General features: G+C 35.3%; 1 protein-coding gene and 1 pseudogene across 1 annotated transcript; both read right to left on the bottom strand.

Moving 5' to 3' along the window:
• Nucleotides 1–669: 669 nt before the first annotated feature.
• Nucleotides 670–7,483, bottom strand: LOC113082822 (guanine nucleotide-binding protein subunit beta-5a-like). Its single transcript, XM_026254254.1, has 11 exons — nt 7,244–7,483; nt 6,336–6,472; nt 6,203–6,244; nt 5,778–5,854; nt 4,944–5,076; nt 4,721–4,864; nt 3,573–3,664; nt 3,261–3,309; nt 2,402–2,498; nt 1,189–1,355; nt 670–1,115 (listed from the first exon to the last, which is right to left on the bottom strand). Exons 1-11 carry the CDS (start codon nt 7,359–7,361, stop codon nt 1,104–1,106), a joined length of 1,068 nt encoding a protein of 355 aa, XP_026110039.1. The 5' UTR covers nt 7,362–7,483; the 3' UTR covers nt 670–1,103.
• Nucleotides 7,484–11,883: 4,400 nt separating this feature from the next.
• Nucleotides 11,884–14,675, bottom strand: LOC113082823 (serine/threonine-protein kinase pim-1-like; annotated as a pseudogene).
• Between the last annotated feature and the right edge of the window lie 1,262 nt (nt 14,676–15,937).

The raw sequence follows: 15,937 nt of genomic DNA, 5'->3' as shown, positions 1-15,937 counted from the left end.
AAAAGTCATCGAGTGGTTTTACAGTTGCACCGAAACAACAATAAAATGAATAATTCACAAACACTACCTTTTTGAATTTTTTTCGTCTTTATTATATCAGTATAGTTTTATCTATCTATCTATCTATCTATCTATCTATCTATCTATCTATCTATCTATCTATCTATCTATCTATCTATCTATCTATCAGTTATGTTTAACTATTCGTTTATTTTATTTAAAGACAAAATTAAATAACAAAATTAAATAACAGTTTTTATAAACAATAGAAATAGATAGATTATGAGAAATCTTAAATTTAGTTTTAGGTTTTTAGAGCATTTTTTATTTTTTTTTATTTTTTACAAAGCTACAAGCAGTTGATAAAAAAGATTGAAGCTATGCAAAAAGAAGATAATGCAAAATGAACAAGCAAAAAGGGTTAGTTTTGGGTAAAAAACAAAGAAAAAAAGAAAAAGGGTTTGAAGTTGAACTCTTAATTTTGGGGAGAACTGTCTTTTTAATAACTGTAAAAAACGTACTTTAAACATTATGCTTTGTTGAACAGTTATTTTATGTATTATACATTTCATGTTAATAGAATACAATTGTTTAAATAAGACTGAACTAACAACAAAAACTTCATGAAATTGATATTATGAAATAAAGAGACCCACATGAGTTTCAGCATTTAAAATCCATTTATTTGGTGTAGGGATATCTGCATGACAATCTATATGATATTATGGTATATACACTTTGCTAAAGTAAGAAAGAACAACTATAGTGGCATAATAATTGAATGAAAGCCAGACCATTATGAGTAAAAGAGCATAACTAAATCTGTTGGCTTGCATATTCACACATTCATACACATAAACTAGAATGCCAAAATAGAGGGGTAGTCACTGTCATAGAAACAGAAGCCATTGATATCACCCAATTCCATCCCATAATTCCCAGCACACCATGTGTTGTTTGAGTTGGATGTCCCTCTGTATCATATACTCTAGTGCACTCAACACACTATTACGGTGAATCCTTGACTCCAGCTGCAGTGAGAAAAGTGAGAAATCTGATCGTGCCGGACATCAAACACAAGCAGTCGGAGTTTCAGTCAACATTCAGGCCCAGATCTGGAGAAAGACAGAACAGATGTGAGACTTTCATTACAACACTTGCTAAACGAAGAGATTTTTGTCCACTGACTCGTAATGTGTTATCCCAGGATCCCGAGCAGAACGCTGTTCCGTCTGGAGAAACGCGGAGGGTGCTAACTCTGTTCTCATGTCCAAACAAGATGGACATGCGGGTGCCCTTTAAAACGTCCCACACGTTGATGGTGTAGTCATTGTAGCCTCCAAACAGCAGCCTCCCTGCCAAAATATATTAGCATAGCATAAACAACAAGCTTCTTCAACGAGCAAATCAATCTTGGTTATTCTGGTAAAGAAAAAAAAAACGTATATATATATATATATATATATATATATATATATATATATATATTCAGTATATATATATATATATATATATATATATATATATATATTCAGTATAGAAGGATATAATAAAAAAAAAAAAATGTGGTTGATATTGTTTATTCATCATCCTGTAAATTGAGGGTGGTGTATGGAGCTGATAATAGGACAAAACTAATTGAATCTGTAGAATGTAAATGTGAATTATTGACAAGTGTCATTTAACAAAACTGAATATTATGTAGCATTTAACATAGTTCTGAATTAGATTTATTTGAACTTGAATATCAAACATTTGAAACTTAACACAACTGTCAAATTGTAAACTTGGAAATTCGGAACATTAATTTCAGTATTCTAAAATTCAATGCGCAGAAATTCTGAATATAGAAAGTAGGTCAGAGATAGAAGAGTAGTTGATCTCTGAAAAGTCAAATGAAGCATTTTGGCCAATTAGTAGCTTTCTGGCATGAACGTGTGGTTTAAGATCTACCTGATCATGAATTCTAGCAGTAGCCTAAGTGATTCTTAAAAATGAATGGTTTATATTTCTCTGTTAGGTTAGTATACTGTATTTTTAAAAACTGGATACTTGCAGTCTAAGATTTCAAAACAAAAAAATTGAATGTTTTAAAATACATGTCTCTAAAACTCTGTCACAAAAATATTCAGTTGTGTTGAAATTCAAATGTTGAACATTCAAACAAAAAACAAAAACAAAAAAAAAATCTAATTCAGAACTATGTTAAATGCCACATAATATTCAGTTTTGTTAAATTACACTTTCATGACACACAATACAAATTCAGTTAGTTTTGTCATAATATAAGCTCCATATTGTGTGCATTACATTATGGTATACAGTACTGTATCCTGACTGGTTGTACAACATAAAATACTACTTGTAATATGTTAATATTTCAAACAGTGTCAGTTCTTACCGCTGAAGGAGAAATCCACACTAGAAGCTCCAAATATGATGCTCTCTTTGGAATAAATGGCCACCTCTCTGTCTGCCCTCAGGTCATAGAGGCGACACTGTAAGTATAGAAAATAAAGTTAGAATTAACAAATATATGTATTTTTTAACTACAGTCAAAAGTACCTATCAAAAATTTGGAAACATTACAATATTTTAGTTTTTAACAAAGTCTTTTCTGCTCACCAAGCCCGCATTTTTGTGCTCAGAAATACAGTAAAAATAATTTTTCTATTGGAATATATTAAAAAAATACAATTTATATCTGATCAAAGCTGCATTTTCAGCATCATTACTCCAGTTTTCAGTGTCACATGATCCTTCTGAAATATTTCTGATATTTAGATTTACCTCTCGAAAAACATTTATATTATTATCAGTGTTAAAAACAGTTGTACATCTTTTTTAATAGAAGTTAATGCTTTTATTCAGCATTAAAAATATGCATTAACTAATACAAAAAAACAAAATATTCTATTTAAAAACTGCAAACACAATGATAATAAGAAGAACAATGATTCATTAGAATTAATTATTAGAAAGGACCATGTGACATATGAGACTGAACCACTGTAATGAAGCTGTAAATTCAGTTTGGCATCACAAGAATACATTTCATTTTAAAATATATTCAAATAGGAAATAACTTTTTCAAATTGTGATAATATTTCTCAATATTAAAGTTTTTAATCTATTTCAGATCAAATAAACGCAGCCTTTGCAAGCATAAGAGATTTAATTAAAAACATTCAAAAATTAAAATGCTTCCAATCTTTCGAAAGTTATAATTTGAAACATATGCAAGATGGTAAAAGACTCACAGTAGCGTCATCTGAGCCTGAAGCGAAAGCATCTCCGCTTGGATAGTACCTGCAGCGATAATAAAACATGAGCAGTCACTCGGCAAACATTACAGGAAGGTCCTGCCAAAACCCCTTTTAAGATAAGTCAGATCGGCTGAGGCCCTGTTAGCACTCTTCCGGGCCTTTATGGTCTCTCGTGACATTTCGAGTGTTTACACAGACTATAAATATTGACCAGTGCTGTAAAGGCCTTAAATGTCACTCAATCCACTTTGTGATTTTTTTTTGCTTTGACAAACCTGAAGGGAAAAGAGGCCAGAGGACACTTACCGCACACTGTTGATGTCTGATTCATGGGTCTCAAAAGACTGGATGCACTGTCCCGTGCGCATGTCCCACACGCAAGCCTTCTTATCGCAGCCCTGAGAGACATGAGAAGATGAGGGTCACTGCACAGGCATGTTAATAGCTCTATTGTGTTTGTGTGTGTGCTGTGCTACTCAAGCCACAAACTGCTTCAGTAGTTGAGTCCAATTTAGGAAACTAGTTAAAAAAAATGATTTGTTTGCAAACCGGACATTTGTCTGGACTATTTGCCTGAGGCTCTGTATTACAGGTAATACTGTTGTAAATAACGTTTAGTTTCTTGCACAGACTGATCATTTTGCTTCATAAGACCTCAATATTTTGTCATGAGTAATGGGTATTAATTTTGCATTACTTGATGCCTCTTTTATTCTCAAAACAGACACACGCTGACTTGCATTTTATGAATTACAAAGTACCTACAGCTACATATTTGATGGCCTGAGGGTATACAGTAAAAGCCCATTCCTACCGAATAAAAACAGGAAAGGTAATTGTGTTTTTTTTAATCTCACAATTTGGACTGTTTTTCTCACAATTGCAAGTTTAAATCTCAAAATTCTCTTTTTTTTTCTCAGAATTGCATGATACGAACTCGCAATTGTTTTTTTTTCAGAATTGCGATAAATATGAACTCAAAGTTGCGAGTTATTAAGTCGGATTTGTGAGATATAAACTCGCAGTTCTGACTTTTTTCTCAGAACTGCATGAAGTAAATTTGCAATTCTAAGAAATAGTCACAATTCAGAATGGCATTTTAAATAAACATACAATTCTGAAATTTTTTTCTTAGAATTGTGAGTTTCTATCTTGCAGTTGTGTCTATCTCTCTTAATTCTTCCCCCTCAGAATTGGACAGCTCACAGCTTAAGAGTTTTTATAATGCAATTCTGAGAGAAAAAAAATAAAATCTGGATTGCGGGTTTGTCAGAGTTGGGAGGGGTTTTTTTTTATTCAGTGGAGGAAACATTTTTATTTTTTGGTGAATTATCCCTTTAAGAAAGTTAATAGGGTCGATTCCCATCTCATGTTAACTTAGGTAATGCGTGACACTATTTTGTCAATAGAGGGTTCGTGTGGCTTGTGTTTAGTATCAGCAGCTCAGTTCCCACCCCTGACACGAATGTGTTTCCGGTCTCAGAAGGGGCCAGATCCAGACACAGCACATCAGCCGCGTGTCCATGGAAGCTCTGCAGCATCTGACCGCTCTCTACATCCCAAAGAGCACACGTGCCGTCACCGCTAGATGTCAGGATCTAACGCAAACCCAAAACACAGCACAGTCAGTAAAATACAAAACACTGTTTCATTATTTCACCATGTTTTCAAGCTTACCTGCATATCTGAGTTAGTAAAGCAGCATGCGGAAAGGTAGTTGGTGTGCATGGCCACTGATTTCTTCTTGGCGGCAAGGTTTTCGTTCTTGTCCAAGGATAGAGGGTACACAGAGCACTTATTGTCCAACCCACTGTGAAACAACATATCAGTTAAAGGTGCAGTATGTAATATTAACAGCTAGTGGTTGAAATTGGTACTGCAGTTCAAATTTAAAACATTGGTGTTAATTTATGCATGCTTAAATATTTCTCTGGTCATAGAGCTTTTTAGATTAATTATAATGTTTTGTAGGTCGGGTGGAATCTGCTTGCTTCCATGGCTGCATTACACTTGGTTTCCCGCCAACATGGCGACCCAGGGTGTTTAAATCCGATTGGGTAAATCGGTAGAGTGGGCGGAGTCACACAGACCAAAACAAAACAAAAACAGACATTGTGACACAGAACGCACATTTCAAAGTATAATAACTGGCTGTATAGTTGTTTTTTCTGAGATGTGAACTTAGCATGTTTCCTAAATATTTGCAAATCTATCGTGCTATTTTTATGCTTTAGAAATATAGATACAACACCTTTAATAAAATAAATCACGTGAGCATAAAGATGAAGTTAGCAATCAATTCTCCACTAATATTATCTCCATATTTTTAAAGTTTAAAGTGTGTGACGTCTGCGTCAACTAGTGGCACTAAATGGAACTACAATACAAAATATTGTTTCCTAAAAACAGCTAAAGCTTTCTAGCCTAGAAAAGGCAGATTTTTATTGCTCAAAGAGAAACATAATGTTTAGTGAGATGTTTAGAAAGAAGCCAGAGAGCCCAGAGACTTACCCACAAGCCACTGCACATCCAGAGGGGGCGTAAGCACAGGCCATGACCCACGTGCAGGGCATAGTCACTGCATGCTCCTGTCAAAACATTTCATATATTGAAATATATTAAAAGCATGGTGATTAAAGCTAAAATACAAAAACATACAAATTAATGTTGAAAAATAAAAAATAAATAAGCAAACATTTTTCATTTCAGCTTAATTGTAAGGCAATTATTTTCATTTAGCCTATCTTTAGTTTTTAATTAACTTAAACTAAATAAAAATAAATATGCAAACTTAATAAAAATAAAACCTAAGGAATAAAATAAAATAAAATGCAAATATATGTATTAATATAGTAGTATGCAAATTCCATAAAAAAAACACTTATTATTAGTAAAATTATATTAAAAATCAGAAACAGAATCTGAGAAAATTTTACCTTATTTGTTGTAAAGGCATCCCATACAATCACCTTTCCATCCTAAAATAAAGAAGAAAATTAAAGTATTATTGATGATATAAATGAGAGAGATCAATATGTGATATATTTGATGTATGCTTTATAGACTGACCTGAGATGAGCTGACGATTCTCCTCTTGTCTTTACACCAATCCATGCACAGGACTTTATTTCCATGGCCTTTCAGGGTTCGTCTGGTCTTTATGACAAACTGCCCCAAAGCCTCGATCTTCTCTGCCACTTGATGTACTGATCAAAAACCACAGCATTTTGTTTATGTCCTGTTTTTTTTTTCCTTCAAGAACATGCCTGCAGATTTCTACATTATTACATTTTGCTGGCAGTAATAACTGTTCCTTATCAAACCATTAGTGAACAGGCCTTTAAAAAAATATAAATAATAAATGAACACACTAACAAAAGACAATACATATTAATAAAATGTATATACAGTAAAAATGAAAATAAATAAAATAAATGTAAAAATCCTAAATAATTATAATAATAAATGTAAATATATAACACAAAATAACTTAATAAAAATAAATTAATTAAATAAGATTAAAAAAAATCATTTTTAGCAGTCTTACTGTTATTATAGTAATCAAAAATAGCTTAAATCAAATAAAATGTAAACGTTACAGAATCAGAAATGTTACTTTGACAACTACAAGAGAAACTGATTAAAAATGACAAAAGCACATAATAAAAAACAAATAAAACAAACTAAAATTAAAATAAAACTGAAAATATATAATACGATAATAGCATTTAAACAATACTAAAATAACACATATTATTGTAAAGATTGGATTGTTTCTAGGAATACCATAATGTGATGCTGAACGGAAAATAAAACGCTCCTTGTCGCTATCATCATCATCGTCGTCTTAGTGAAACCTGATCAGTTTATCTAAGCTGATGCTCCAATTTATCAGACTGACTGTAAACATCGCGCTACATAACGACAGCCATGATCCTGACATATGTCTTCATTAACACACACACACACGCTCTTACGCTCGACATCGTGCAGCTTGGCTCTCTCTTCCTCCAGCTTCGTCTTCAGCGTCTCGGACTCGGTTTTGAGGGTCGTCAGAGTGTCGCTGGGCTGCGAGGACTCCTCCTGCGAGGCCATTTCCGCCAGAAAACACCAGATTCACGGAGGAGAGGACTGTTTTGATGGAGAGAGACGGAGGAGAGCCTGGACACTGAGCGGAGCTGCTGTGACGTCATGAAGGACTCTCTCTCTCTCTCTCTCTCTCTCTCTCTCTCTCTCTCTCTCTCTCTCTCTCTCTCTCTCTCTCTCTCTCTCCTGCATCCATCTGAGCCCCCAGAGACACACTCGGATGTGCGTTATAATATCCCCCTGATGATCAATATTTGAGCTTTCGACATCTGCAAGGGCTTCTAAAATCCAAGACTGTAAAATATCTGCTATTTATACACACACACACACATTTATATTTAATCATTTAACAGACGCTTTTATCAAACGCGACTTACAAATTATATTTATGCAAAACTTTTTTTTTTTTAATTTTCATAAAAAGAAAAAATGTTTTTCATGTTTTTTTGTGTTTTATTGTGTAAGTTGGCTGTATTTTATTATTTTTTTTTTTGTTTGTTTGTTATTTGTAACCTTATCAAAATAACCCAACTGCAGTTTGTCTGGGATTAATTGGAATGCACAAATAAAAAACATGATTTTTGAAAATTTTCATTTATTCCCAATCCATATAACTTTTCATATATTATAACAATAGTTTTATAATATATATAAATATATATATACACACACACACACACACACAATCCTAAGAGATTTTCATGAATACATTAGAATAAGGAGAATAAGCAATGATCACTGAAAATTCTGGACATTTTTATTAAATTCAAAAGAAAATATTTTAGTGGGGAAATATGCTTAGTTCCAAAGATAAAATATCATATTTGTAAAATATTTTATAAAACCCTTTTTTTTAGATCGTGAATTGGTGGGTTTTTGTTAAATGTGAGCCAAAAGCATCACAATTAAAAGAATCAAAGACTTAAACAACTTCAGTCTGTGTGCACTGAATTGATTTAATGCCGGAGTTTCACAATTTTTTGTTGAATTACTGAAATAAACTAACTTTTCCCAGACTAATTTATTTCCAACTTCTAATTTATTGAGATGCACCTGTGAAATTGTGAATCATACCCAACATGTTTGAGGAATGCACCCTGTGAGATTGAGATTACTGATTGCTGGATTAGTTCTAGAGGTTTCCATCTCTAGTCCTGTGAGGATTCACCATCATCAATATTGCATTTCCATGGCACATTGTGAGAGCGATGGGGAAGTGCTGAGAGTGAAGAGAGGAGGACTCATTTGGCTGTTGTGTTTATTGATTTCTGATTTATAAAAAAAATTCAACGGAAGAGCAATATTATTGTGACAATAATTTAATTATTGTGACAATAATTTAGGATTTACAAAATTGAACCAACTGAACATTTGAGGTTGGTTTGTGGTTTTAAAAAAATATATTTTAGGGTGTTTGTTCAAAGCAGATCTTAAAAAAGCTATTCTAAAAGATTTATCATCTAAACAGTTATTCCAAATACAAGTGATTCAAATGTTTATAAATAAATCTAAGAATATACAAATGAGTTTATATTAATAATTCATCTACTGTGCAGTGTTTCCATGATGCATTCAGGTCAGCACACATGCATCCTGATCCACTGGTCCTGAAATCACTAAGGTCAGAGGTCAGAGGTCAAATGTGGAAAGTCAAAAAAAACTTCTTTTAAAAAGCATTTAAAAAATTGTACCCCAAAAATTCTAGATGCTAGTATACATCCTTAAAAAAGAAAAAAACCTGCACTTTTCGGACAAAGGACGACGCAACATTCAAAATCATCTGTGGGTGTAAACGAGTTAAGGATTTTCACAATCTTCAAAACCAGAAAACAACCAGAATCTAAGGGCTCTTATAAATGAAACCAAATGAGATGACATCCCATGGCCCATATACAGTAGCTTAAATAAATGACTCTAACACCAACACCACGAGGTTTCAAGCTCTGCAGACTCTTCAACAGTGAGCTGAAGCTCATTTGATAACTCCTTTATAATTTAAAAAATCTGAACAGATATAATTCAGAATGTAACATTATTTACACTACTTCTCAAAATTTGGATAAAAATCTCTTTTGCTCACCAAGTCTGCATTTATTTGATCAAAAAAATCTATTTTCTATTTGAATATATTTTAATGTGTAATTTATTCCTGTGATCAAAGCTGAATTTTCATCAAAGTCACTCCAGTCTTCAGTGTCAGATGATCCTTCAGAAATCATTCTGAAATGTTGCTGCTCAAGAAACATTTCTTATTATATTGTTGAAACGGTTGTGCTGCTCCATGGACAAACTGATTCAAATGATCCGCGATCCCGCTCTGAACTCCAGAACTGATTCAAATGATCCGCGAACCCGCTTTGAACTCCCGAACTGACTCAAATGATTCGCGATTCCGCTCTGAACTCCCGAACTGACTCAAATGATTAACCATTCCGCTCTGAACTCCCGAACGGATTCAAATGATTTGCAAACCCGCTTTGAACTCCCAAACTCTTTGACCACAGCTGCTGTGCTTCCAAAGCTCTTGCAGCAGTTCAACACTGTTTTCTCTGAGGTGGTCAGATCACATCAGATTGTTATTAGTTTTAGTTACTTTTTTAAAGAACTTTCTTTAATGTTCCCATTAATGCGCTTTTATGCATAAACAGAAAATAATTTGTAAACACTATTTTGATTAAGTCAGACCAGCACAAACTGAATATTGTATATCACAAGGATTTCTGAAATAAATAAGAAAACACCTGAATAATATATTCAGAATCAAAAACTAAAATGGCGTTGTGTTGAACTTGAGCCCTTAAAAATATTCCTTTCACAGCTTAAGTAATGGACAACATAACACAAAACATTTTTAAATTAATAAATAAAAGCAATTTGAATTATTCAGAATCAATTTCGAGAAACATATATACATACATATACATATACAAATTGAAAAAGCATGCTTTGAATGGGAAGTTACTGAGAACATTCGAAATGTTTTTGAGCGAGACGAATTAAAGAGGTTTGTTCATCTTTATTTCATGTTCATGTTCTTTCAGTGTTGAATTATATCTGGGGTTTGGTGATTAGAGACTGAAAGCTATTGCTGTAAAGTTCTTAAATTAATTTAAATATAAGGTTAACATAGAGAATTGTTGACAACTTATGTTTGTCTAATTGGTCAAATACAGTTTAAAATACGCAAGTCGAATGCAATTATTTGTTGATAAAACCAAAACAATATTACTATTATTAATATATATGCATACACACACAAACAACTTTTTGAGTTCAAAATACTCCAAACGCAAACAGTTGCTGCAATATTTTGTATAAAAACAGCCATTCACACATATATGCGTAGAGTTTTACCTTAATAAGAGGCCTCTGTTCTGTGTTTGTAGTTCAGTGGAGAAGCGTTTCTTAATGAGCGACCATGAAATAACAGACCACACCCACCTCATGGATATTAATGGCCATACTTACTGTAAAAAGTAACTGTGTTACAGTAATGCGTTACTAATAACCAGGTACTGTCCAACACTGCAGTGAGTTCATGTTTAAGAGTCCTTCTGCTCCCGCAGCTGAGTTTCCATCACTCTGAGAAAAAATACAGACAATTTAAAGCAAAAATAAACACTAGGGTTTAAACGACAAACCTTTAGAGGTCATACTTAGCAGCTTTTTCAAAAGCAGGCAGAAGATCTGCTCCATCATCGTGATCTATGGCTTCTTCATTCAGTCTGGAGTGAAAGAGAAAAATGATTAAAGCAAATTAAGACCAAATAACAATCAGAACAGACATTCCCAAGATTTTCACACAACTTTGAATAAGGTTTTCTCGGGAGGAATGACGTATGAGGTCAGCGTTGCACATAATAAAATAAAACGGTAAATAACTCGAGTTGGGTTGTTTTTAATCCAGCATTTTTATTTTTTTTTGAGTGTACATTGTTACTTTAAAAGTAATCACGTAACTTGCATTACTTGTAATGTGTTACCCCCAACACTGCTATTTCTGCCATATAAAGATATTTAGAAGATATGAAAGGTCAAAAACATACCATAAAATAGTGCATACAGCCTCTTCTGAAGCCATATAATATCTAATCATGTGTGACTTCAATACCATGATGTCCTGCATTTCTGTACACATGCTATTATATACTGTACCATGCAGCTGATATACAAGGACAAATCAATGTTACATATTTGTCTTACCATCTTTTAAAATGTTTTAAACCTATTTAAAGGAAAATGACTTTGTGTTGTTTGATATCATATTCCCTCTATTTCTTGATGCCAAAATACACTTCATGTAAATCAATTCTGACACAGTTTCTCGTTTTTACTTACCTGCATTTTCTCTTCTAATTTCGACTTACCTCTGACTGAAATTTGCTATTTTGGTCTTGTGAGTATTATTGAGATTTATGATAAATTGTTTGTGATGTTCCCCATTTGTGAAATGCTTTGGATTGAAGCATCTACTAAATGACTAAATTAAAACATTAATTTAATTTTAAAAAAATCTTTATTTCAGATTTGGAGTTTGTAGACCAGGTGTCAGTGAAAGCACCCCTGTGGCTGCTATGACAGGAACCTCTGGCATCATTGTGGAGGTGAAGACTGAGATGCTTTGATTTCTGGCTGTGGAAGAAGCAACCTCTGAAAGACACCTCTGGGCCTGTATAGGGATGACTGGGAGACTGGAGCCCAGGGTGGCTGTGGACTGAGACTGCCTTTGGGGCTGTCTTTGGCTTGGGCTTTTTCAGGAACTTCTAAGGAGGCAATGACACTACTGGGGTGTCCATGACAGGTGCGGAGCAGCCATAGAGGGAACCTCTTTGGTATATTTGGCTTTCTGGATGGCAGAGAACAGGAGAGACAACGGAGACTCTTGCATTTGGACAGCGGAGGCAGGAAGCTCAGGAATGGAGTGGTCATGATGAGAAAAACAAAAAGGTGCAACTAAAAGAAGTATGTACACATCCCTCCGGAAGCAGTACCGCCAGACGCAAATACTGCTTCCTCAAGCCAAGGTGCAAGACGCTACGCAAGGCTTTCTCGCCCCGCAAGACGCAAAGGCGAGAGGAGGGATGGAAGTGTCTCCTGCTGCAGCCCGCAAGACGCAAAGCTGCACAAGAGACACCAGCTGGAGTGGTCTTATGAGATGACCTGAAACAAAACAGAAAACAATAATATTTGACGTTTTGATTCTTTCTCATGACTCATGAGGATATTAATTCTTTAGAGCTGATCCTAGGTTCACTACCTTAAACCAGTTGTGGGACATGATTCGCCCCAGACCTATTCTCCGGCTTGGCTTCTCATGGAGGAGAGCCCTGAGGAGGTAACCGCATTCTGTGCAGGAAGACATGAAGGACATTTGATAACACAAACCTTTACATTTTAAATAAATTTGCTCTATTTGATCATGTTATTTATTCTAAGCTTTAAGATGTTAATTATACATTTTTTAGTGATGAAGATCTCACCTTTTGACAGGCCGGGTTTGGGCCAGCGCTTGCACTGCAGGAGGAACAGGTCATGATCACTAGGGAAGCGTCCACACAACATTGCAAACATCACAATCCCTAGTGACCAGACCGTCGCCGGCCCACCGTAGTACTTGCCCCTGCTGTGGTACTCTGGAGGGGAGTACACTGCTGTGCCTGGAGGAGAGAGGAGATTGTATGATGTGTGAGTTTGCTTTAATGCAGCATGATTGTTCTGTATCTATCAGGAGAAATGAATTATATCATACATACCAGAAAATGACCTGTATGGTGTCCTCCTCAGAATGTCCCCGCATCCGAAGTCAATCAGCTTGACTTCGGATGTCTCCCTGTTTATCAAGAGGTTGTCAAGTTTGACGTCACGGTGGAACACTCCACGGAGGCGGCACACGTTTGCTGCGTGGGCCGTCTGCCACATGATCTGCCGTGTTGTTTCTTCCTCGAGTCTTCCACCGTGACGCCTGATGAACCCCACGAGACTCTCACAGGGAGAGGGACATTCGAGGACCATTACGAAGTGGTCAGGGTGGTCCGTCCAGTCCAGCAGCCGGATGATTTCTGGTACGCTGGGACCTTTGTTGGCCAGGATGGTGAGGGCGATCTCTTTCGGAAGAGGTTTCGGATGATCAGGCTAAAAGACAGACAGTTCTTATGATGGTTAGATGGAGGTGGTTTCCCAAATAAGGATTTATGTTAATGTTAATATGAGACATTTTATATTGTTTATAATGCAATGTACTTACAATGAATATACTTTCTGTGTGCTGGGTCTTCATGACATATTTCAAAGCCACCTGATGAACAAAAAATAACTTTAAGAGTAAAGAACAAACACTTTCTAGCTTGATAATGTGTTATTTATATCAGCTTACTTTAAGATCATCATTTAAACGTCTGCCTTCGTACACCACCCCACAACCACCTTTCCCCAGCTGATCCCCAATGGTGTAGCGACTGAAGATGTAGTCTGTTAAAAGATAAAACAACACAAACTTTGAAACACTGAGAGAAGCGTCTGGTGATGTGTCAAGCTGTATTAAAGCTTGTATTAATCTATATCAGTGATTCAATCTAAAACCTATTCAAAATACAATCATGCAATTATTTATTTCAATGACTGAATAATAATATTTATACTTTTAACACACATTAGTACATTCAAACATATGACAGTAATGTTTTAACATGTCATGGAATAAAGATCTAATCATGGCCTTATAGTTTATTTTGTTATAGTGCTGATGTGTATTTTTGATACTGTGTTTGGTGATTTCATGTGATCAAATTAAAGCTGTATTAAAATAACTGTATTCATAAGATGGCTGTGTAATGTACCATCACTAGTTCTTCCTGCCCATGCCACCTTCCTCTTCTGTCCCTCATCCTGCTGCTGCTGCTCTCTCTGACCTGAGCTGCTCTCTGGGGTTTTTTTGGCAGCTCTGAAGAAAGAGCGCAGCCTCCGCCACCACTTCTTGCTCTTCCTTTTCTCCTTCACTCTCTCTGCCTCCTCCTCCTCTTTCCTATCCTTTGCCTCCTCCACCTCTCCTCCTCCTCCGTCCTCTCCTGCTCCTCCTCTTCCTCCTTCCTCTCCTCTTTCCTCTCCTCTTTCATCTCCTCCTACTCCTTCCTCTCCTCCTCCTCCTCCTCTTTCATCTCCTCCTCCTCCTCCTCCTCCTCCTCCTCCAGCACCAACAGGGCTCTCATCGCGGGGATGAGGATGTTGAAGCTCCGTGTTGGTGCTGGGTTTTGGGGGTGTACTAGGATGTTGATCGTACACCTCCCCAAACTTCATCGGACTCACTTTTGTCACTCGCTGTCCCATCGCTGCAAACTCACTTACCACTACAACAAACCCACAAAGAATGTAAGAATGTCTCGAGCTTTATATACTCCGCGAGTTCTATTCGAACGCGCTCTGTGACGTCATAAGGCTTTGAGCGCCTCAGAACTTTCTAATGATTCCCGTTCATTTTATATATAAAACATGATAAAAAAAAATAAAAAAAAAACCTAACAAGGTCAAAACCTTAGAGACTGTTAATTGTTAGAATAACGCATATGTATAATAAATTAACAAAAATATTTATCTCAAATGTTTTAGGATTTTTTTTTCACAGATCTACAACATGTAAAAACTAGCCTATATATTTTCTAATAAATTATTTTAAGCAAAAAGATTAAATATATATTTTTGTTGTATGTATGAAACTTTATTATTAATGCTTTATTATTAATGCTGTTATATTTGTTTTCTTTTCATACCATATATATATATATATATATGGTATGAAAAGAAAACTGTGTATAGGCTATAATAGATATATAACTATATGACTTTATAAAGAACTTTTTGTAGCACGTTGTTAGTTTCTCCAGTGGGGGGCGTCTATTTAACATGTAATATAATCTGATTTGATTTAGCCTAACCGTGTGCAGTCTGTGCGAGGTTTATTGGTGTTTCTTCTCTAGAATATAAAATGATGTTTTTCACTGTGTGGAATCTCTGCTGTGCCAAAACAGTCAACTCTGTTTGGAAACTGTATATTCAAATCCACATGCAAATTGCTCTCTGTTCTCCTCATTTCCAGTTTCACCAAACCTCAGTCTTTTGCCCCTGAATTTATAACCAAGTCATTCTTTTGTGCAGCTTTGTGTATAATGTTTAACAGAACTTGCTTCTTTCAGCAGTCAATGTAATCCTGAGAAAGTGAGCATTTCATGTGCCATAGTGCTGTCCTCTGATGTTAATTATAAACCAAACACTCAAGGTTCCCAAAGTCAGACACTCCACTTGTCTTTGTGCATGCACTGCAGTTCACCAACCTGTCTGCATACCAGTGGACTTAAACTTTAAAGTGTTCTTAAAGGAACAGGTCAAACAAAAATTAAAATTTGTTTAAAATTGAGTTTTTTTCTACATCAAAACAGATTTGTATAAATGTAGCATTACATCACTTGCTCACCAATGGATCCTATTGTGCGAGTACATTTTCCAGCAAATTTGCATTTTTAGGAGAACTATTCTTATTTTTCCGTGCAGAACTAAAAGCAGTTTGCAGAAGGTCTAAACAGTGACCGCAGCTG

The sequence above is a fragment of the Carassius auratus genome, unplaced genomic scaffold, assembly GCF_003368295.1.
Source record: "Carassius auratus strain Wakin unplaced genomic scaffold, ASM336829v1 scaf_tig00036835, whole genome shotgun sequence".
In the NCBI taxonomy this organism is placed as follows: Eukaryota; Metazoa; Chordata; class Actinopteri; order Cypriniformes; family Cyprinidae; genus Carassius; species Carassius auratus.
This window is presented reverse-complemented; position numbering and strand designations above follow the sequence as displayed.